The 25,487-nt window shown below is 43.6% G+C and overlaps 1 protein-coding gene across 2 annotated transcripts in view; it reads left to right on the top strand.

Annotated features, from left to right (window-relative positions):
• Window positions 1-25,487, top strand: part of ttc7b (tetratricopeptide repeat domain 7B) — a 63,119-nt gene that overhangs the window by 429 nt on the left and 37,203 nt on the right. For both annotated transcript variants that reach the window (XM_014193288.3, XM_014193280.3), the window contains exons 2-7: window positions 3,927-4,081; window positions 5,382-5,550; window positions 15,145-15,278; window positions 17,801-17,922; window positions 24,653-24,731; window positions 24,929-25,107. In XM_014193288.3, the coding sequence (XP_014048763.1) occupies window positions 3,927-4,081; window positions 5,382-5,550; window positions 15,145-15,278; window positions 17,801-17,922; window positions 24,653-24,731; window positions 24,929-25,107 (838 nt within the window). The remainder of the gene's footprint in view (window positions 1-3,926; window positions 4,082-5,381; window positions 5,551-15,144; window positions 15,279-17,800; window positions 17,923-24,652; window positions 24,732-24,928; window positions 25,108-25,487) is intronic.

The following is a 25,487-nucleotide window of genomic DNA, read 5'->3' as shown; positions in this document are numbered from 1 at the left end:
CCAAAGCTCATTTGAGTGTGCATACGCGCTCACTTCCTATTTCTTGTTTTGACAGTTTTCTGTAATTTAAACCAGGGCTAGCCAGCCTAGCTACCACCGTGTGCCTAGCTAAACTTGTCTTGGGCAGAGAGTATTCCCGGCGCTATGCATACTGGTTGAACGTTCTCACCCAGGAAAATGTTGTAAAATATTTCACTGAGCTAGCTAGCTGTCTTACCAGTTGCATAAGGTAGACTCCATAAACATTGTTTAAGAATCGAACGTTACTTGTACTCCTGGCTGCATATCAATGACATCATAACATCGGGGCGACTAACTACTTAATGAAATCAACAAAAACTCAATTGAAATCTTTGAGCAATGAGTATCCCTCAAGGAGGGGAGAAATATTTGCGTTCTTGGCAGATTTGGGTTCCGTTGGTCGTCACTAGTTACCACAGCCACAAAGTCATGAACCTGCCTATTTCTAAAATGTATCTTCTTAAAATCTAATTTGACACCTAATCTTAACCACACTACTAACCTTATTCCTAACCCTAAATGAAGACTAAAAAGCACGTTTCTGTTTTCATAGGTTTTACGATATAGACAATCTGTACTTTGTGACTGTGGTAACTAGTGGAAAACCTGTAAGCAGGAAGTCACTGAGATGGTATGATGATGTCATATTGCTGACTTCACCTTGAAATATGTTATTTTGGAATTAATGTATGTTTGTTGATGTAAATTGACAGGCATACCTATGTCAGTCAGACCAGAGGGTCTCACTCTCCTGTCATGCATAATGGGCCAGTTAAACTCATAACAAACTGGATTAGCCTACAAGTCACCTTAAAATGATAAAAAGTGTGGCATTGAGGGGTTGAATAATACTACTAATCTTGTACAAACCAAGGCCTATAATCTTCTTCTAGTCTTACAAACATTGCACCACACCAGGCTTCTCAATGTGTAGTGAATTGTCTTTTTGCATCAAGGAGAATGAGAGAGTTAGCCTGCCCAGTTCCAACCAGCAGTTTTGGTCCTCCCAATTTAGAGCTCGCCAATTTGTAGTCCTTATAACCGGAAATGAGTTACTTCTGGTTCGTTCAGCCATTCATATGGGAAAAGAATAGGGTTTTAGGATCAATGGCGAAAATAAGGTCTGAGGTTAACACAGGCTTAGGAGATCTTATACGTTTTGTTCTTTGCTATAGTATGTCAGTTAACATGATATTCATGAATAATGAAGCCTTTATGTGCTTTGTTTTTTTTAATTTGATTACATACAGTAAATGCTTCATAATTCACAAAGTGAGGTTTGCTCATGAAAATTATCTCGTAGAACAAAACGTGTAAGATCTCCTAAACCTGGGTTCAACAGAGACCATATTTTCGGCATTTATCCCAAAACCGTACAAAAACTCCATTCATTTCCCCAATGGCTTTGTCCAACGAACCATGGCGAAGTTAGTGCCTACAAAAAGACGCCAGTACTATTGCCCTCTCTTCGCTCTTATCCCTGAGTCATTCCACCTCAAAAAGGACAAGCGAGAGGATTTCGACACCCACCATCTCAGATTGTTCTAAAGTAGTTTCTGTAGTTAGAAACATAAGATTAGCATTCCTGAAACATATTATTTTGTTCAAATTATATTTCATCTCTAAGAAATGAAACTAATTGATTGCCCCCAAATTGGCCATTTTAAAGATATAGGATTCATATAATCTTCAATAAGTATAGTACCTAACATCCGATTTGGACCATAATTCCTCCTAATATTGAGGTAGCCTAGTGGTTAGAGCGTTGGGCCAGTAACTGAAAGGTTGCTGGATTGAATCCCCGAGCTGACAAGGTAAAAATCTGTCGTTCTGCCCCTGAGCAATGCGGTTAACCCACTGGTCCCCTGGCGCCGAAGACATGGATGTCAATTTAAGGCAGCCCCCCGCACCTCTCTGATTCAGAGGGTTGGGTTAAATGCAGAAGACACATTTCAATTGAAGGCATTCAGTTGTACAACTGACTAGGTACCCCCCTTTCCCCTTAAGACATGAGGAATCCAATAAAATGATCAAAAGCCACCCACTGACCCCCACACCCCACGCCAATCCTACCCCAAGAACCTATATACAGTTTCAGTTTTCTATGTCTGACAAGTAGCATGGAGATGCTGCTTGTAGTATTGCTTTTTTATTTTTTTGTAATTTATTCCCTGTGAATCTAGTGATGGGTTTTTCTCCTGTTCAGAGAAATTAGCCATTGAAGTCGCTTGCACTATTTACCATAGTGTGAAAGTACCACGTTATGCCCACTAGATGCCACTGTTCATGCTACTGCCAACACATCCATTTTACTGGTCTCTTGTGCTTATTAAATGGATCACAACATTTTCTTTGCAACTTTGGGTAGAAAACCAATAGCTTTTGCTCATGATGAAAATAAATTGTATGGTCATCCTCACAATTCAAGCCAGTCCTCCCTGAAAGCAATTCAGTTTGTCCTTCTCTTAGGCTTAATTTGTGTCCAGGAAACGACCCCTCTGTGTGTGGTTTATTCTGTAAAAAAAAAAGGTCTGGATAAGTTAGACCATTCCTTGTATACAAGCAAACCATTAGGCTATAGCAGTTCTAATGGTTTCAATGTTATGGTCTCTAATGGTCTTGAAATAGTGAAAGTCCCAAACACACACTGTATAGCAGGGATCATCAACTAGATTCAGCCGCTGGACAATTCTATATATTTTTTGAGCAGATGGTTAGGGGGCCAGAACATAATTACAAAAAATGTGTAGACTCAGACTGCAAATTGAACGCAAGAAGATCAAACAGAATATTTTAATAAAACGTAACCATTTCAAACCTTGCTTACGTTTGTATACGGTCACATATATCTCTGTATTATGCGTGGCAATGCTTTGGAACAGAGTTCCTAAATTAAAACTACTTGGAGCTGATTTGCTGGTGTTTTTACAACAACAAATCAATTGAAATAATGGTATTGGTCTGGGTTTAATGGTAAATGTCACTAATCACACTACATATAGAGATGTTTTCTTATTGAGAATCATGCGGCAGGGTATCCTAGTGGTTAGAGTGTTGGGCTAGTAACCGAAAGATTGCAAGTTCAAATCCCCGAGCTGACAAGGTACAAATCTGTCATTCTGCTCCTGAACAAGGAAGTTAACCCACTGTTCCTAGGCTGTCATTGAAAATAAGAATTTGTTCTTAACTGACTTGCCTAGTTAAATGAAGGTAATAAAAAAAATGCTACTGCAATGGTTTTAATTGTATTATTTTATTAGGGTTGTCACAACATTTTAGTCACTATCCATTAGGTGGCTTTTGACCATTTTACTCAATGATAAGAATAAGTTTGGTCCAAATTGGATGTTGGGTACTGTATTTGTTGAATATTATGTGAAGCTATAAATTAAATGGAACAGTTTGGGTGCAATCAATTAGCTTGATTTCTCAGACATCACATTAGATTTCAGAACAATCTGAGATGGTGGGTGTCATGGCTTGCTGAAATTATGACCCGCTCCCTATCAACTTTTCTGAATACTGATGCTGTAGTATTGTACAGATTGTTAGAGAATCTGCATATTACTCAGGGTTGACTGATCAGTCTTTACTGTGATATATTATTGGAACATGTGTGTTGTCATTCCACCTATGACTGGTAGTTAGCCTAGTTGGTAAAAAGTCAGTGGCTTGTTCTAGGTCATATTCATTAGTGAATGTCATAGAAAAACATAGCAAACTTTTTGCGCTGGAAAACAAAAACACGCTTGTTATTGGACAAGGTCAGGTAGTCCTTCCCGGTTTCAGTCCATTTCCTTACATTTGGTGTCTATTGAATACAAGACCCTGTTGAACTGGGAGGGTAGTCTAATGTTACATGTCATGAAGCATACTAGAGGTGTAGTCTAAACTGTGTGTTTCAGATGACCTGGGGGAGCTGCTGCTGGGGGAGGCCAAGCTCCAGCAGTACATCAAGGAGAACCCCATCAAGCAGGGGGCCAGCCCCAGGGGCCCAAAACCCAGGCTAGTGGAGGTCCACAAGCACCTGACCGCTGCCCTGGACCGAGGGAACCTCAAGGTAGCTGATGTAACACAGTAGACTTCACCTATGACCATTATATTAGTATACATCTGTCTACTTTTCAGTCTAGTGCCGTCTTGTAACAGTGTTATAAGAGTCTAGTTTAGTCTTGTAACAGTGTTATAGCAGGCTAGTGCCGTCTTGTAACAGTGTTATAAAAGTCTAGTTTAGTCTTGTAACATTGTTATAGCAGGCTAGTGCCGTCTTGTAACAGTGTTACAAGTCTAGTTTAGTCTTGTAATAGTGCTATAAGTCTAGTTTAGTCTTGTAACAGTGTTATAGCAGTGTAGTGCAGTCTTTAATGCTGAGCGATTAGTGTTTTTTGAGGTCTGTTTCGGTTCAATTATTAAAAAGTAATCACGGTTTTCCATTTTGGTTTCGATTATTTGGATTGAATGCTTTAACAACACAGAATAAAACAATTATTAGAAGTCCTGTGATTGTAGTGACTGCCCATTACTGCTTATCACTTATTAACCATCATTTATTCACATTACTTGAATAAGATATTTTATTTGATAACTTTATTATTTCATTCCAAGTCATTGTCTAATCTCTATAGAGTTCCTGCCTATGCTGCCTGATAAGATCACTGTTTTAGTCATTTTTCTAAGTAAATAAGGCATACATTTATGACTGCTGAATACCAACTGTGAATCACTCGGATCATGTATTTTCAGGTAGAGATACCAAGCGAAGCAACAGCTGCTCTATATCCACGATTGCGCATTTTTCTCTCCGTCTCCGTGTCTGCCCCACACTAACCTAACGTAGCAGGCGTAAAACAAACAGACCAGACAAGGGGATGCGTAATGGATTATTGTCATTGTAGTTAATTACCAGGTTTTATGCACTAAATGACCTATAATATTGGCCTGTTGGAAACAACTCCATACTACATCTCACAGTTCAAGCTGGATCTGATTTATCTCTAGAGAAACTGTGCAATGTGCGCATTGAGCTCACAGAAAACAAACGGCCAAAATGGAATTGATATCGGTCAATTAGTTGTTTAAAAAAACGAAAAATAACTGAAATTCCAGTTAATCGCTCAGAACTACCACTTATAACGGTATTCTAATACTGCGAAAGGTAACACTGGTTTAATCAGTATCTGGCTTTACGCTCACTGCCTTCCCAAACTGAGAGAATCCCCTTTGAATTATAAAACGCTGCATCACTCCCTCGTGCAGCTTTGATGCCCTCTTTTTCTCTGAAGCGTGTACATTTAGCTACACATCTTTGTGTTCAGGAGAAAACAGCACTATCTGTCTCTTCTCTTTCCTTTCGTGCCTAGCCGGACTACATGCAAGAGGCCAGCATGTTAATGGCCAAGCTGTCCTATGTGGAGGGAGACTACAGTGAAGCCATCAACCAGTATGGCAAAGTGACCCTGGATGAGCTGGCGCTGGTGGGAGCCCCTGTTTACCGTCTCTCCATGATCGCCGAGGCATACGCTACCAAAGGTAAGAGCCTTGGGTACCAATTGTAGTATGCCTTCACATTACACCAGTCCGGGTTTTTCCTGGCTAAAAAAGAGGCATAGGTGGTGGGCGTGATAAAACCTCTGGGTGGCCCGCCCCAAAATACCCTGTGCATGAAGAACCCTGCAAGTATTTCCCAAATCAAAATCTAGACACTTTTTTTCAGGGGGACAGAGGTATGGTTAGGGAAACACTGCATAACCAGTGTTTTCCGTTAATACATGGAGTAGCCAGCCAAATTTAAAAAAAACGAGCCAGCCAGGAAGTTCCGGGCAGGGGTGGTCCGTTTTGTTGATGTTGTTGCAGAATGTGCTCTATTTTGATGGCCTCTGGTACATTCTAATGCCTTGATTCCATTCGAAATACACAGGTGAATTATTGAATACTTTAACAACTTTACTTCCCAGATTGGTAAAATGATTTGTGGTATTGATTAGAAAGACTTTACAATAACAATTACTGAAAATGTATGAATTCAGTGTGTTAGTTGTTTTGGATATCGTTTAGGCCTGTATGATCAGGACTATTTTCTAAGTAAGATAACCTTTTTTAACATTAAACCTGTCTTCTCTTGAGGTTAAAGTAATTTTTACAGCGTTACTAAAAGATATGAATTGCCACTGATGTTTGTTCTTCAAATTATGTATTTTATTGTCTCTGCTGCTGTGGACACAGGAAAACCAATGTAATTTGGGTGAACTATCCCTTAGAATTTGGCCTGTCAGGGGAGGGGGCAGTATGTTTGTGAGTCACAGAGTTTCAGACCTGTCAATCAATTACTGTGGGTGGGAATTTGGCGGAAGGAAGGCGGTAGATTAGTAATACATTTATAAATAGTAGTTCTTCTTTCAAGTTAATTTATTGTGGCAAAAATAAATCTAGTCTACTCTTTCAATTTAGTTTATTGTGGCAAAGACCTAAGATAAAAGGTTATGTTGTGTCAAGTAAACATGGATTCCCTGTTGAGAAACAATATAGAATTGCAGTAAATGAGTTACCCCTGCCAGATTGTGCACCCCCCAAGTCTAGTTAAATAAATAAAAAATACATAAAAGTCAGGTACCCATGAATCAACCTACAGGTATGATTTGAAGAATGAAGCAGGTGTTAAACATGGGCTTTGCTACTCAGAAAGCAGCAGATGACTACTCCATTGTCAACACTTTAATCAAATCAGAAGCCTATATCAATTTCTATAATACCATATAAGTATCATGACAGTAGCTTTTATAACCTTCAATCTGTTTTCTTGTATCAAATTTTTGACCAGAATGAGGCTCTCTCTCCACTACCTATTGTTCCTGCAGTGAGGATTCAACATCTTCATCAAATGTTTTCATTATTTATCTGCAGATAGTCACCAAAAAGCAGTATTAGCCTACCAGTATTCAAATTAGTGTGCCAAATGAATGGCTCTCTCACCGATGCAATTTGGTTCCATTCACCTAAAAGAGCTGTTCAAAAAGAGCCGAACAACCCATCACTAGTCTACCCTGACGAGTCACTTTAGCGGACACTGGCAAGTCTCGACATGGTCTTTGAATCCTAGGAAAATACAAACAAGATCTTTAGTTTACTTGTCCCGACACGATACAATAGACATATAACTACGTTGTATGATTTCTGAATAACAAAGGGATATAGGAGATGGACTTTATTCAGTTCGTCACCTCTTATAAACTAGTCAACACAAGCAACAGTAAATAGCCTACGCACCCCGAATCCGTGGTTGGCTGTAGGCCTATGAAACACGCAAAAGAAAATAAATGAATGTGCCACAAACAATAATGAAGTGGATTTCCACTCATTGCCAGTTGCGTGTAAATTCACTCGCAGGAGTCAATGAAGCATCATGAGCTCACTCTGTGAAAATTGACTGTAGCCAACCACAGTGCACAAAAATAACACCGGTACTGAGAGGCGGGACCGACAACAGACTGACAAACCAGCAGTGTTTCTCTGTCATCGCTCGCTTTGTGACTGACAGGCGCCTGTCCTGTCAATATACTGTATAACTAGAAGATGCATATTGTTCATTCTAGTGGGAGAAGGCTATGCAGACTTTTCTGACTAGCAAATGTAAACTTCTTTTTAAATGAAAAGTGGAAAAAGTAGCCGGTTGACAATTAGTCTATCGGATGTTAAGCCGACCGCCAGCGCTTATGGAAAACACTGCATAACCCTAGTTTCTATTCAACCGCCTAGCCTCAGCTCGATCTCAACTCTGCTTCACTGCTTTACTCTACTTTACACATTCCAGTCCAGTCATTTTGGTGACTAGCTCGGTAGGAAGTGTCATCAGTCAATTCCCAAGGACGTTGAGCCTAATCTGAAACCAAACCTGAGGCTACGGCTGAGGATAGGAACAAGTACAAGATGTCCCGCTATGACCTCCGCGGAGTCATCAAATGAGCAAAAGGACAATCTAGGAATAAGGTAGAATCCTATTACAAAGGCTTCCGACACCCGCAGCATGTGGCAGAGCTACAGTCCGTTACAGATTACAAAGGAAGACCCAGCTGTGATCTGCCCAACGATGCCTCCCTCTCCAAGACAAACTCAATGCATTTCTTTTGCACGCTTCGACAATAACAACATCGTGTCAGGTGTGAGGGCCGCCACCGACCCCTTAGGATTGGGTAATCTTGCGCTCCGAGGCTGACGTGAGAAAGGTCTTTAATCAGGGTAACATCTACAAGGCTGCGGGGCCCGGCGGTGTTCCAGGGCTCGTTCTCAGAGCATGTGCAAACAGCTGGCAGGCATATTCACTATAATTTTCAACCTCTCCTTGTCCCAGTCTGTAATCCCCTCATGTTTTAAAATGATCACCATCATTCCTGTTCCCAAGTACTCTAAGGCTTCATGCCACAATGACTACCGCCTTGTAGCCCTCACATCTGTAATCATGAAGTGCTTTGAGAGGCTGGTTACGGCACACATCAACGCCTCCATCCCAGGCACACTAGACCCAGTCCAATTTGCATACTGCCTCAACAGATCCATAGATGACGCAATCTCAATTGCACTCCACACTGCCCTCACCCACCTAGATAAGAGGAATTCCTATGAACAGCATTTTCACATTGACTACAGCTTAGCGTTCAACACCATTGTCCCCTCCAAGCCCGTCACTAAACTTAGGGCCCTGGGACGGGACACCTCCCTCTGCAACTGGATCCTGGACTTCCTGATGGGCTGACCCCAGGTGATGAGGGTAGCTACATAACCTCAGCCATGCTGACCCTCTACACAGGGGCTCCACAGGGGTGTGTGCTTAGTCCCCTCCTGTACTCCCTGTTCACCTACGACTGCGTGGCCAAGCACAACTTCAACACACATCATCAAGTTTTCTGACGACACGACGGTGGTAGGCCTGATCACCATCGATGATGAGACAGCCTACAGGGAGGAGGTCAATGACCTGGCAGTATGGTGCCGGAATAACAGCCTCTCCCTCAACGTCAGTAAGACCAAGGAGCTTCTTGTTCCTCGTGTCCAAATCACAAAGGACTTTAAAATGGTACACACGCACACAGTCGTGAAGAAGTCGCGACAGCGCCTCTTCTCTCTCAGGAGGTTGAAAAGGTTTGGCATGGGCCCTCAAATTCTCAAAAAGTTCTACAGCTGTACCATTGAGAGCATCTTGACTGGCTGCATCACTGCTTGGTATGGTAATGGCACCGCCCTCGTTTGCATGGTGCTACAGAGGGTGATGCGGACAACCCAGTACATCACAGGGGCTGAGCTCCCTGCCATCCAGGACCTCTATACCAGGCGGTGTGAAAGGAAGGCCAGGAAAATTGTTAAAGACTCCAGCTGCCCAAGCCATAAACTGTTCTCTTTGCTTCCAGTGCATCAAGTCTGACACCAACAGAATCCTGAACATCTCATATCCCCAAGCCATAAGACTGCTAAATAGCTAACAAAATGGCTACTTGGACTCTAAGAGTTGACCCTTGTATTTAATTAGATTTTTTCACTTTCTCTGTGCACACTCACATGGCCCAACACACTCGCGCGCACTGATACTTCAACACACACACAAAAACACTCACTCCATAATTTGCTTACACAGACATAATATGCACATACATTTATACTGACTCTACACACATGCACACCCACTCGCATACAATCGTCATATATGCTGCTGCTACTCTACATATTATATACTACATGACCAAAAGTATGTGGACACCTGCTCGTTGAACATCGCATTCCAAAATCATGGGTATTAATATGGAGTTGGTCACCCCTTTCCTGCTATAACAGCAACCATTCTTCTGGGAAGGCTTTCCATTAGATGTTGGGACATTGCTGCGGGAATGCTTCCTTTCAGCCACAAGGGCATTAGTGAGGTCGGGCACGGATGTTGGGCAATTAGACCTGGCTCGCAGTCGGTGTTCCAATTCAACACGAAGGTGTTCGATGGGGTTGAGGTCAGGGCTCTGTGCAAGCCAGTCAAGTTCTTCCACACCGATCTCGACAAACCATTACTGTATGGACCTCGCTTCGTGCACTGGGGCATTGTTATTCTGAAACAGGAAAGGGCCTTCCCCAAACTGTTGCCACAAAGTTGGAAGCACAGAATCGTCTAGAATGTCATTGTATGCTGTAGCGTTAAAATGTCCCTTCACAGGAACTAAGGGGCCTAGCCCGAACCTTGAAAAACAACCCCAGACCATTATTCCCCCTTGACCTAACTTTACAGTTGGCACAATGCATTGGGGCAGGTAGCGTTCTCCTGGCATCCGCCAAACCCAGATTCGTCAGACTGCCAGATGGTGAAGTGTGATTCATCACTCAAGGGAATGAGTTTCCACTGCTCCAGAGTCCAATGGCGGCGAGCTTTACACTATTCAAGCCGATGCTTGGCATTGCGCATGGTGATCTTAGGTTTGTGTGCAGCAGCGAGGCCATGGAAACCCATTTCATGAAGCTCCGGACGAACAGTTATTGTGCTGACGTTGTTTCCAGAGGCAGTTTGGAACTAGTGAGTGTTGCAATGGAAGACAGACGATTTTTACGCGCTTCTGTGAACTTGTGTGGGCTACCACTTTGCGGCCGAGCCGTTGTTACGCCTAGATTTTTCCTCTTCACAATAACAACACTTACAGTTGACCGGGGCAGCTCTAGCAGGACAGACATTTGATGAACTGACTGGTTGGAAAGATGGCATTCTTCAGTAAGGCCATTCGATTGCCAATGTCTGTCTATGGAGATTGCATGGTTGTGTGCTCGATTTTATACACTTGTCAGCGGGTGTGGCTGAAATAGATGAATCCACTAATTGAAGGGGTGTGAACATACTTTTGAATATATAGTGTATATCCTGATACCTAGTCACCTTACCCCTATACATATTTACCTCTATCACTCCAGTATGCCTGCACATTGTAAATATGCTACTGGAACTGACTGGTTGTATGTACAGTGAGTTCTAAAAGTATTGGGATAGTGACATATTTTTTGTTGTTTTGGCTCTGTACTCCAGCACTTTGGATTTGAAATGGTACAATGACTATGACTTTTTGTACATAGTTCCCCCATTTTAGGGCACCAAAAGTATTGGGACAAATTCACTTATGTGTATTAAAGTAGTAAAAAGTTAAGTATTTGGTCCCATATTCCTGGCATGAAATGATTACATCAAGCTTGTGACCTGTACAAACTTTTTGGATTCATTTGCTGTTTGTTTTGTTTGTGTTTCAGATTATTTTGTGCCCAATAGAAATTAATGGTCATTTTGGAGTCCCTTTTTATTGTTAAAATGAATAGAAAATGTTTCTAAACACTTGTAAATTAATTTTGATGCTACCATGATTACGGTTAATCCTAAATGAATGATGAGTGAAAAAGCAAGACACACAAATATCATACCTCCAAGACATGCTAACCTCTCACCATTCCAATAACAGGGGAGGTTAGCATTTTATATCATACCACCAAGACATGCTAACCTCTCACCATTACAATAACAGGGGAGGTTAGCATTTTATATCATACCACCAAGACATGCTAACCTCTCACCATTCCAATAACAGGGGAGGTTAGCATTTTATATCATACCACCAAGACATGCTAACCTCTCACCATTACAATAACAGGGGAGGTTAGCATTTTATATCATACCACCAAGACATGCTAACCTCTCACCATTCCAATAACAGGGGAGGTTAGCATTTTGGGGTGGTATGATATCTGTAACTTTCTCACTCATCATTATTTACGATTCGTTCAGGATTATCTGTAACCGTGGTAGCATCCACATTCATGTAGAAGTGTTTAGAAACATTATATCCTTATTCATAATAAAAGTGACTCCAAAATGACAATGCATTATTTACCATTCATTTCTATTGGACACAAAATAGTCTGAAACACAACCAAAACAAACAGCAAATGCATCCAACAAATGTGTAGAGTCACAAGTACTCATTGCATGTGATGAATATGGGACCAAACACTTTTAATACACATATTAGTGAACACATTTTTAGTATTACATTAGGTTTAGAGCTGGCAAGAAAGGCATTTCACTGTACTTGTGCATGTGACATTAAAACTTTCAACGTAATATGTGGTGCTGAATCCCTCTGTTCTTCCCCTGTCATTGAGAAAGTGCTGAGGCTGGGGTGAATGTATTAGCTACCTCTGCTGGTCTGGCCAGTCCGAGTCAGGACTTCGTGCCTGCCCTGCCGTGGCACCCCAGGACGCTGTCGATGTATGCCATCATCTCCTCATCAAGAAGGGCCTGTCTGTGGATGCACTCTGACCTCTCCTTTTAGAACTCTGAGCTAACGTGTTGGCTTGACCGCTGTAAAATGCACATGGTTTTGACGGAGAAGTGGCGGCATTTAAATGTCCGTTGCTGTATACAGTGAGTGTACTTCTAAAGCTTGATTGAATCTGTTCCTAAGCTGTGACATGGGTAATCTAATCATGCTTTGGAACAACATTGTTACTAGTGTGTATTTGAAAATGTACATGACACGGAGGGAAAATGTGTTGTCTCTGAAATGAGGAAACTGACACAGCAGGACCAGTACTCTCAGCTTGACCTCGTATCCCCGGCAATGTGTTGTTTGGCCATGTGGTGGCGGTAGAGGTTCACTGTTGTGGCGAGAGGAGTCCTCTGCTCTCATGCAAACACACACATACCACACACTCTCGCTCTCTCAATTTCTAATGCAGAGCACAGTGGATGTGTCAGCCAGGACTGCAGAGCTTTGATCAGAGTTCTGACAGACCAGCAGCGTTACATTGTCTGTGAGCTGAGATCGAAGAAGCACTGCCGTAGTGTGGAGCCTCACCCTGTCCACATCAATACAGCAGCCTAGTGTGCGCACACACACACACACACACACACACACACACACACACACACACACACACACACACACACACACACACACACACACACACACACCTTGTCCCCCTCTATACATACACCAGCATACCCTAGGGTTTACCACCCAACGATGCCAAGCAGTCGCACATACAGCATACATCACTGTGAAACGACTACTTTGCGTAGGCAACCCTACCCCAAATAGGCACACACACAGATGCACACTTAGGGCTTGACCTGAATGTAGAAAAGCTGACTGATTTTCTAAAGCATCTAGAATGAAAGTCTATTCAGATAAAGCTCTATTTTATGCTAACAGCGCCATTTCTTATCTAGTCCTTTATTGGCTTTGCAAGGCAGTGTTGACCACATCATCGGAAATCATTAGTCAGTTGTGTTACATTGTCTGGACCAGCCATTTTGTTTGTCCGATGGGGGTTAATGGGAAGACTTTACTGCTGTAAAATGTTTATGAGCGTCCTAATCGAGAGGAGTGGAGGGGAGGAGGGGCTCAGGCCGGGCCTGTTTAGAGTAACACAGGAGCCCATTAGGCTGTTAAAGTGCCACAGTGGTATGAATAAGTTATGTGTGGCACGGCAACAGAGAGAGCAGGGCAGAACCCCACAACGACAAGAGGATCCACAGGCTGCAGTCTTTAACCCACCCGCACCACCACCACCACCACCAGGGTATATCTTTATAAGGCAAAGACAGGCCTGGCCGCTGATGTCCCTCTGCTGCTTCCTCGCTGTCTTTCTGTCTCTCTCTCATTCGCTCTCTCTCTCTCTCTCTCTCTGTTGCCATAGTGGGTGATCGAGCATTTTCATCTTTCCATCTCTCTGTCTCTGCCGGCTCTCCTGTTTTATCTACGTAAATACCTCTCTCTCCATCTCTCGCCCTCCATCTCCCTCTCTGCCTCCATTTATCGCTCTCTCAACACACAGCGGTATTCATGTTCCAGTCATGTCCTATAATGAGAAGACGTCTGCACCTCAATGGTGCTGGAGGTTTCAGGGTGTGTAAAGCAATCATGGGGAGTTGATGGATGAACCGTTTGGCTTGTATTGTTTGGACCCTTTTAGTGGATGGCTCCATTTGAGCGCCACACAGTTGCCGAAGTCTTGTGTAATTCCAGAGACTAGACCTATTTATAATTCATTTGTTATTAAGGCTATCATCTGTTATTAATGGTTGTTTTAAAAGGGGGCTTTGGAAACTGCAGCTTGGATTTCATAACAATGAGGTGTGTGTAGCCACAATGGAAGTGTTGCTTTCCTCCATATTATCTCGTTACAAACAGAATGGTCTGGTGATTGACAGACACGGCCCAGTTTACACAAAGGTCAGACAGGGATACTCTTCCCATACCAAAGAGTATCCTTGTAGGGCCCCGATTTTATTTATTTTTATATTTTATTTAAAAAAAATGTACTTACCACGTGAGTATACAAATAAAACTCTGCCTATAACGAGGGACCCAGACTACAACAAAGCCCCATTTTTTTTTTATTTTTTTTTTTCACTTGCAGGTTACAAAATCAGGGAAACTACATTAGAGAAAATAGTGAGAGCCTTCATTTGTGAAACCAAGACAAGCAGCAGCCAGAAGTGGAAGATGATTGTTGTCCCAATGTCCTCTAGAAGAAAGGAAGGGGACTGCTATAAAATAAATCTGGCCCAGGTGTCTCAGGTATCTCCTTCAGTCCTTGGCTGATGTGAGGTGTCCTTGACTCAGATCCCATACACTGGCTCCTGGAGGCCCCAGCCAGCCCCAGGGCCAGACAGAGCAGGACAGTGAGACACTTCCATTGCTCCTAGAGGCCCCAGACAGAGCAGAGCAACGAGACACTTCCATTGCCACCTAACCCTGAGTTTCTGGTTGCTCCTCCAGACGTCTGTCAGGCTAGTGCGTTGTCCTCTGAGCGTGTGATAAAACATTCAGGGGCTCTCTGCTGGCTGTCTGGGAGCCTTGATCACCTACTGATTCATATTGCAGCAGGGGCCCAGCCCGGGTGTGTCACTTTTTCCGTGGCTGAGGACGGGCTTGAAGCAGCTAGAGAGGAGAGATGAGTGTACACTACGCACGCACACAAGTACACACACACACACACACACTAAAGCTTGAGCATGAACTTTAACCCTTGGTAGGCTGCATTGTGTAGTCTTATCCCGACCAGAGGCAAGGCCACAATGTGTATACAGCATAATGAACTTCCTCTCTCCAGGTCTGTGTCTAGAGAAAGTCCCGGCTGCGTCTCCGTCCCTGTCCAATCGTAACGTGGACAAAGACCAAGAAGTGATTACCTGCTATGAGAAGTCTGGAGACATCGCCCTGCTCTACCTACAGGAAGTAGAGAAGGTAACCAAGCAACCGGCTGACATTGGCTTTACTTCTGGATGTGTTGACAGGAGGGAGAAGCTGGAGAGGCTCTAATAATTTTGACCAAACCAAATCATTTTTAGGGGATCTTGGCTAATACAAACAAAATAACGGATCCTCTTTTAAAATGACAGTCAAGTTGCAATACCAAGACCAGCCACCAGCAACTTAACTAGTTGGGCGGCAGGTAGCTTCGTGGTTAGAGCATTGGACTAGTAACCGGAAGGTTGCAAGATCGAATCCCCGAGCTGACAAGGTGAAAATCTGTAGTTCTGCCCCTGAACAAGGCAGTTAATCCACTGTTCCTAGGCCGTCATTGTAAATAAGAATTTGTTCTTAACTGACTTACCTAGTTAAATAAAGGTAAAATAAAAAACAAATGTTCTCGGGTAGTTTCTGTTTGACCTTTTTAATGAATAGCTATCCATTCTTGGTGTCCCCAATAAGCTGATTGGACTTGGCTGTAATTAATTAATTAATTGATTGGATTTATATAGGGCTTTTTCAGTGCTCAAAGCGGCAACCATTTTGTACCAGAATGCTCACCACACATCCACTAATGTTTGGGAGTTGGATCTGCCTGTGTAGTAGTGCAGTAGGCCTATACCCCATCTGTAGTGCTGGTGTCTGTAGTGTTAGTACTGTAGTGGTGGAAGGGGACCAGGTCCATCAGGCAGGAAGGTCCTGGAGCTGTTCCAGTCTCCAGCAGCATCGACAGACTGCCCCATGGTTTGATTATCTTGTTTTCTGACCTTGGCTGCTGTTTTAATCAGCAACTTTTTTCTCCACTCTGATTTGTTGTGCCAACAGGTTTTTCCCCTACAGTTGTTTTTCTCTCTTTCTGTGTGCTGTTTTATTTTTAAATATTTTTATTTATTTTAAAATGTAGGGGTTGGATCAGCTTTAATATTACAGATTGTAATTGTAATGTAATTGTCTGCATCATTTCCAATCCACCATATATGGGAAATGATGCAGACAATGCTCTGTGTTTCTCCCTGTCTCTCTCTCTCTTTCCCGCTCTTGCTCTCTTCCCCCCCCCCCCCCCCCCCCCCATATTCTGGCTTGTCGCAGATAAAACAGTTTGTCACATTTTGCTGAGTCATCACTTGCCGTTGACTAGAATGCATTATGAAAATGTGTCTAAAGCGTGGTCGAAAACGCTACAAAACAATCCCAAACAAACTCCTATTACATCAGAATCCCATTCTGAATGATGTCTCTGCACTCAATTTTAGAAATGTTTTTCCACTGTGCCATAAATCCATGTATGAATGATGCCGTTTACAAATACAAGATACAAATATGGATTTATGGGACAGCGGAATTTTTTTCTAAACATTGAGTGCCAAGACATTCAGAATGGGATTCTAATGGCAAGTGATGACTCAGCAAAATGTGACAACTGATTTTTCTCTGTAACAAAATATTTAAAAAAAATGGATGGCCTGTGTCCTTAGTTGGCTCATGGTGTCATTTTAGTGACCAAGCCTCCGGATAGAGCTGTGTTGTTGCTCCAAAATGTCATGAAACTGTATCGGCTATTTGAATTCAATATTGAAACTCTAATCTAGTGGCATCGATTCACTCCCCCAAATAGACCCCTCCCTCTGCCTCCCTGTTACTGAACCAGCAGCTGATTCCATACAGCATGCAGAGAGACACTGGTACAACACCCAGGAGATGAATAGGGCAACAGGCCCTAGATAAACACCTGGCTGTAGTGCCATCTATCACTCCTCCTCATCTCCACAGAACCAGGCTAGTGCTGCTTTGTTCTGCTGTGTTCTGTTCTACTCTGTTCTTTTGGCTTACATAAGGCCAGGCTGCTCTAAGCGCTCTGCCTCTCTCTGCTTTTCTCTCTGCCTCTTTCTCTGTCTCTCTGTATCTCTCTGTCTGTCTCTCTCTGTATCTCTCTCTCTCTCTCTCTCTCTCTCTCTCTCTCTGTATCTCTCTCTCTTTCTCTATCTCTCTCCCTCTCTCTCTCTCTCTGTATCTCTCTCCTTCTCAGTCGATCATGTGCCAGGCAAGCAGCACAAGGTACTGTGAGGACACTAGCTACCTGCTGCTGGATGAAATGATTTCATCTGTTTGACAGACAGGGATGAGAGAAGAGTTGGAACACAATGGGGCCCGTCTGGTTGGACTGATGGAGAGAAAATGGGGAGAGGACAGGGATAGGAGGGGGCGGAGAGGGGGATGGTGAGAAGAGAGGAGCAGCCAAGGTTCTTCAATCTGCCCACTCTCCTCTTCTCTCTCTCTTTCCTTCTAGTCCTATTATTATCTCCTGTTATCTTGGTTGTGTTTTCTTATCTCTCTGATTGGAGCGTTGCAGGCTGATTTTATGTATTGTGTATACAGTGTGATAATCTATTGTTGATGCCCAGTGTGAACACTAGGCTGACTTTGTTCTCTGCGTCGTCAAGCGTTCACAGCAGACTGTTCCTAGACCAGTGTGTTGCCTGTGCTGCGTGTTCTCAGGTCAGTTTTGTGTGTTTCAGGCCCTCAGTGCAGGGATGCAGAACCGCAGTCCAAAGCCAGGCCCAGTGGCCCAGGAACAGGAGCTGGGATACTTCCTGGAGACGGGACTTCAGAGGGCACATGTCATCCACTTCAAAAACGGGTAGGAGAGAGAGCGTGTTGTGTCTGAGAGAGACAGAGGGCGTGTTTGTGGGTGTTTTTGAGAGTGTGTGTGGAATACACCTACACTGACATCTAGGCTGGTAATAATAATCATCACTAACCCACTGTGTGCTGCTCCACTGTCAATCTTCCCTCTCTGCTCCACACTCTTTCATCCAATCCAAGGGTCCATTTTTCTCAGGACAGATGGTAGGTATTCCTCCACTCCGCTCTGCCCCCCAGCCCCCATAGAGATGAATGCCCTTGTGGTACCATAGAGACTCAGGTTGACTTGCAGCTCAAAGCCAAAATGCTAAGCCTCAAGCCTGCCTGAAGAAGAGTGATTGGACTCAGCAGGCTCAATGGCTTGAACATGGGATTTGAGACAGGGTCCATAGCTGCTGTGGTTTGATCTAGTTAGCCATAGTTTGGTACCTGCCGGTTAGCTCCCCTGTAGGTTAGAGCAGTAGCGTGTGTGTGTGTGACTATCTAGATCTGTTGATATGGAAGTAGTGCTCCTAGGGTGTGGTGGTAAAGTTTTGTGTGTGCTGGCTGTGTGCGTGTGTGCTGGCTGTGTGTGTGTGTGCTGGCTGAGTGTGTGTGTGTGCGCTGGCTGTGTGCACTGAGTGCGTGCGTGCGTGCGCTAGCTGAGTGCGTGCGTGCGCTGGCTGAGTGCGTGCTGGCTGTGTGGTGTGTGTGTGTATGTGTGTGTGTGTGTGTGTGTGTGTGTGTGTGTGTGTGCTGGCTGTGTTTCAATCAGACCTGAAGGTGGATGATGACCTCTTCCTTTTCGTAGCCCCGCCCCCATACTGACATCATGACCTCCACTATCCCAGCATGCTTAGAGCTCATCTCACAATGGCCAAAAGCCTATAGGGCTCTGGATGAAAGTAATGCACTTTAAAGAGATAATTGTGCAATTTAGTATGCACACTATTATCAACCCTTTTCTTAATCGCTCATTTTGCTATTGCCAATTTCCATACATTAATTATTTATCTCTCATGGAAGTTATGCGGAACTTGATCTTCTCATTTTAATACAGCTACATATTAAATCCACCATTAAATTCTCCTCAAGCATCCATTTGGACTGGCTGGTTCTCCTGGGAGGACCCATCCTTACCACACTCTGCCTGGGAAACACTGGTTGTGTCCCAAAGGGCACATTATACCCTATATAGTGCACTACTTTTGATGAGGGCCCATAGGGCTCTGGTCCAAAGTAGTGCACTACTGTATATAGGGAATAGGGTGCCATTTGGTACACAGACACTGTTCTAGAGCAAGGTCGATTTTTCCCATGGAAAATGGAGAGAACTGTTTCCCACTTCAAAGCAAGAGAGAAGAGATAAAAAGAAAAGGCTGCTGCTGAAGCTAATAGTTAATAGATGATGCAACACAGTCTCTCTTTCATGTTGAAAGCTACATATCTTCACCTACACTCAGCCTCCCCCTCCACACAGCTCTCTCTCTCGCTCACTCTCACTAATGAAACAACATGGGACACACACACACTGGTATAGTGGTGTAAAGGCATATACACGACATAAAAACACACTACGTACACATTTCTCACACAGTCCACACACAATTCCCACAGTATTTCAAGTGGGAAGGTGCTTTTCCTATCCTCGAAAATGCCAACGCTGAAAAGGAAACGTCTTCAATCAATAGCCAGCTGCGTACATGGCTAATGTGTAGGCTGTGAGGAGCGGTCATTTTCTGTGGCTAAAGGTGTCTGCTAAGCTCATGAATAATGCAGTAGCGTTCCTGCCTGTGAATCACGTGCTGCTCTCTCTACTCGTAGATTTTTGAGGATCGAATTAATAAAACAAATCTTCCAGCATTTTTTTGTAGTTCACGAGGAGGAGGCCTTTGGGGCTGGGCATGGACCAAGCCAATTCTTCAAACTATGACTTTTTTTATAATATGCCTTTTTATTGAAGTGTCATGTTAAATAGAACAGATTGTTTTGTTGTTAAATCTGACGCATCTTGGCCTTGGTCAGGGAGTCATTTCTCATTTCCTACAGGGAAAAGGTTTGGTTGGTTGGATAAGAGTTTGTCTAGCGTACAAATGAACCAACTGGATGGATGCAAGGGGTGAGTCCCAGATGGTACCCTATATAGTGCACTACGTTCCACCAGAGGCATGTGGGCCCTGGTCAAAATTAGTGCACTACATGGGGAATTGGTTGCTATTTGGGATGAATACATGGTCTGTGCTTCCTCACTTCTTATTCTCAAATCACACACACACACACACACACACACACACACACACACACACACACACACACACACACACACACACACACACAGATTCCTTCCTGCCTATCTCCTTACTGTCAGTGCTACATTGATTTGAGTTGATTTATGAAAATGAGGCCTGACAGCAAATACGCATTAAGCCTGTGATGATGCCCTCATTTGCAAACACATACGCACCACCACATTACACACCACACACACACAAGCCACAAATGATTCTGATGTACTCCCATGTAATGAACAGCTGCGCCGAGCATACCAATGAAAGACCGCAAAACCTACCCACCACGTTAACACACACTATAAGAAATTGCATGGTTTACTCATGAGACACACACACACACACACACACACACACACAAAGACGATCGACCAAAGCTAGCTTAGTGTCTGTACATGACCCCTTCAGAAGTGTACATTGGGGTTCTAGTGCGAGCGGTGGTCAAGCTATCGGTTAGCTCTACAGAGATGTGACAGTCAGTAAGTGATGCTGACACTTTGCTCTCTCTCTCCCCCAGCATCACCCCCTGTTCACCACACATTTAGTTGGAGCTATTTATTCAGCGTTTTTCTGCTTCTATTTGCGTTTCCTCCTCCGTAGCCTGGGGCTGTATACTGTTTTCCGCCCCTCCTCTCTTCTCTCTGGTCATTGGGACAGGGAGATGGGGGAGGAGAAGAGCGGCGAGGAGCCGCCTGGAGCTGGGCTGCTCTCTCGTCTGGTGTTACTGGGCAGTTTAGCACTGATCTGAACCCTAGTCAGCAGCTCTCCAAAGTTACAGTGTGACTCATCGACAACACAACAAATGCTCACGGGCACATAAGATACTTTCTTGCGTTACGCACATAAACACCATCCCATGATGGTGTGATGCAGTCAGATAATGCATGTGAAAGGTGTGTCTGTGTTGTCAGTTCAGCGGGGGAGTGTTAGCTGAGTAGGTGTGTTAGCATTGCTGTGTGTCTGATCCATAGAGAAGTGTTGAGCCAGGGTATTGACACCTACCATCAACTGACTCCCTCAGCTCAGTGACACACACACACACTGATATGGGCATATTCACAGTTTTTATAGGAAATATATAGATTTTTTTTATTGCTTGTTTGTACAGAGATTTTCTCAGAATAATCAATTTTCTGCTTGGTCTGTATCCGATAGTGTGGACACATATTGTACCCCTATCACCACTATATATCATCTATCTACTATCACCACTATAAACTCAGCAACAACAAAAAAATGTCAACTGCGTTTATTTTCAGCAAACTTAACATGTGTAAATATTTGTATGAACATAAGATTCAACAACCGAGACATAAACTGACCAAGTTCCACAGACATGTGACTAACAGAAATTGAATAATGTGTCCCTGAACAAAGGGGGGGATCAAAATCAAAAGTAACAGTCAGTATATGGTGTGGCCACCAGCTGCATTAAGTACTGCAGTGCATCTCTTCCTCATGGACTGCACCAGATTTACCAGTTCTTGCTGTGAGATGTTACCCCACTCTCCCACCAAGGCACCTGCAAGTTCCCGGACATTTCTGGGGGGGAATGGCCCTAGCCCTCACCCTCCGATCCAACAGGTCCCAGACGTGCTCAATAGGATTGAGATCCGGGCTCTTTGCTGGCCATGGCAGAAGACTGACATTCCTGTCTTGCAGGAAATCACACACAGAATGCGTAGTATGGCTGGTGGCATTGTCATGCTGGAGGGTCATGACAGGATGAGCCTGCAGGAAGGGTACCACATGAGGGAGGAGGATGTCTTCCCTGTAATGTACAGCGTTGAGATTGCCTGCAATGACAACAAGCTCAGTCCGATGATGCTGTGACACACCGCCCCAGACCATGACGGACCCTCCACCTCCAAATTGATTCCGCTCCAGAGTACAGGCCTCGGTGTAACGCTCATTCCTTCGACAATAAACGCGAATCCGACCATCACTCATGGTGAGACAAAACCACGACTCGTCAGTTAAGAGCCCTTTTTGCCAGTCCTGTCAGGTCCAGCGACAGTGGGTTTGTGCCCATAGGTGACGTTGTTGCCGGAGATGTCTGGTGAGGACCTGCCTTACAACTAGCCTACAAGCCCTCAGTCCAGCCTCTCTCAGCCTATTGTGGACAGTCTGAGCACCGATGGACGGATTGTGCATTCCTGGTGTAACTCTGGCAGTTATTGTTTCCATCCTGTACCTGTCCCACAGGTGTGATGTTCGCATGTACCGATCCTGTGTAGGTGTTGTTACACGTGGTCTGCCACTGTGAGGACGATCAGCTGTCCGTCCTGTCTCCCTGTAGCACTGTCTTAGGCGTCTCACAGTACGGACATTGCAATTTATTGCCCTGGCCACATCTGCAGTCCTCATGCCTCCTTGCAGCATGCCTAAGGCACATTCACACAGATGAGCAGGGACCCTGGGCATCTTTCTTTTAGTGTTTTTCAGAGTCAGTAGAAAGGCCTCTTTTTAGTGTCCTAAGTTTTCATAACTGTGACCTTAATTGCCTACTGTCTGTAAGCTGTTAGGGTCTTAATGACCGTTCCACAGGTTCATGTTCATTAATTGTTTATGGTTCATTGAACAAGCATGGGAAACAGTGTTTAAACCCTTTCCAATGAAGATCTGTGAAGTTATTTTGATTTTTACAAATTATCTTTGAAAGACAGGGTCCCGAAAAAGGGACGTTTCTTTTTTTGCCGAGTTTACTATCACCACTGTATAGCATCTGTATCTACCATTGCCACTGTATAGCATCTGTATCTACTATCACCACTATAGCATCTGTATCTACTATTGCCACTGTATATTGTCTGTATCTACCATTGCCACTGTATAGCATCTGTATCTACTATCGCCACTATACAGTACCAGTCAAAAGTTTGGACACACCTACTCATTCAAGGGTTTTTCTTTATTTTTACTATTTTATACATTGTAGAATAATAGTGAAGACATCAAAACTATGAAATAACACACATGGAATCATGTGGTAACCAAAAAAGTGTTAAAGAAATCAAAATATATTTGAGATTCTTCAAAGTTCATACTTCACCCTTTGCCTTGATGACAGTTTTGCACACTCTTGGCATTCTCTCAACCAGCTTCATGAGGAATGTTTTTCCAACAGTCTTGAAGGAGTTCCCACATATGCTGAGCACTTTTCCTTCACTCTCCAGTCCAACTCATCCCAAACCATCTCAATTGGGTTGAGGTCTGGTGATTTTGGAGGCCAGGTCATCTGATGCAGCACTCCATCACTCTCCTTCTTGGTCAAATAGCCCTTACACAGCCTGGAGGTGTGTTGGGTCATTGTCCTGTTGAAAAACAAATGATAGTCCCACTAAGCGCAAACAAGATGGTATGGTGTATCGCTGCAGGATGCTGTGGTAGCCATGCTGGTTAAGTGTGCCTTGAATTCTAAATAAATCACAGACAGTGTCAAAGGCAAAGCACCATCACACCACCACCTCCATGCTTCATGGTGGGAACCACACATGTGGAGCTCATCCGTTCACCTACTCTGCGTCTCACAAAGACACGGCGGTTGGAACCAAATATCTCAAATTTGGACTCATCAGACCAAAGGATAGATTTCCACTGGTCTAATGTCCATTGCCATTTCTTGGACCAAGCAAGTCTCATCTCATTATTGGTGTCCTTTAGTAGTGGTTTATTTGCAGAATTTCAACCATGAAGGCTTGATTCATGCAGTCCCATCGGAACAGTTGATTTTGAGATGTCTGTTACTTGAACTCTGTGACACATTTATTTGGAATGCAATTTCTGAGGCTTGTAACTCTAATGAACTTATCCTCTGCAGCAGAGGTAACTCTGGGTCTTCCTTTCCTGTGGCGGTCCTCATGAGAGCCAGTTTCATCATAGTGCTTGATGGTTTTTGCGACTGCACTTGAAGAAACTTTCTTGAAATGTTCTGCATTGACTGACCTTCATGTCTTAAAGTAATGATGGACTGTCGTTTCTCTTTGCTTATTTGAGCTGTTCTTGCCATAATATGGACTTGGTCTTTTACCAAATAGGGCTATCTTCTGTATACCACCCCTACCTTGTCACAAATGATTGGCTCAAACGCATTAAGAATGAAAGAAATTACACCAATTAACTTTTAACAAGGCACACCTGTTAATTGAAATGCATTCCAAGTTGTCAAGGCACAGGGTGGCTACTTTGAAGAATCTCAAATATAAATTATATTTTGATTTGTTTAATACTTTTTTTGGTTACACATGATTCCATGTGTGTTATTTCATAGTTTTGATGTCTTCACTATTATTATACTATGTAGAAAATAGTAAAAATAATGAAAAACCCCTTGAATTAGTAGGTGTGTCCCAAATTTTTGACTGGTACTGTATATAATCTGTGGCCTCAAATTTGCAGAACATTCCTCCATACTTTTAGAGACAGATCATGACCTTAAGATATTTGTTGTTGCCGCAGTAACCTGACCCGGGGAGTGGGCCGCTTCCGGGAGATCCTCCGAGCTGTAGAGACCAGGACCACACAGAACCTACGAATGGTGGGTACTAGTGTGCGCCTGTGTGCGTTGTTCCTGCGTGTGTGAGTGTGTGTGCTTACCCGCACGTGCACCCATGTGCTGTAACACTATATATATATATATATGTGTGTGTGTGTGTGTGTGTGTGTGTGTGTGTGTGTGTGTGTGTGTGTGTGTGTGTGTGTGTGTGTGTGTGTGTGTTCTGTTTCCCTTTGTAGACCATAGCGCGACAGCTAGCAGAGATCCTGCTGAGGGGGATGTGTGAGCAGAGCTACTGGAGTCCTCTGGAGGACCCTCCCAGCCAGTCCCCCCTGGATGACCCCCTACTACGCCAGGGAGCCCCCTACACCAAGGACTACGCACTCAGCCGCAGGCCACGTGTCTACTCCGGAGAGAAGTATGGACCAACCTCTGTCTGTCTACTGGCTCTCTCTCTTCTCTCTTTCTCTCGCTCGCTCACTCTGCCTGTCTTTTTCACTACTGTGTTGAATGAAAAAGTCCTGTCCAGACTTTAATTGATATTCTCATATCATAATACTAGCCTGTGTACAGACAACACAATCCATGTGCCAAATCAAATCCAATTTTATTTTTCAAATTTTATGCACCAAATAGAACATGTGTAGACCTTACTGTGAAATGCTTACTGACAAGCCCTTAGCCAACAATGCACTTCAATAAATAGATTTAAGAAAATATTTACTAAATAAACTAAAGTAAAAAATAAAATAAAAGAGAACACAATAACGGGACTATATACAGGGGGTACTGGTAACG

Source organism: Salmo salar, chromosome 01, assembly GCF_965601325.2.
Source record: "Salmo salar chromosome 01, fSalSal1, whole genome shotgun sequence".
Taxonomy (NCBI): Eukaryota; Metazoa; Chordata; class Actinopteri; order Salmoniformes; family Salmonidae; genus Salmo; species Salmo salar.
The sequence above is the reverse complement of the archived record's forward strand: the minus strand, read 5'-3'. Positions and strand labels throughout refer to the sequence as shown.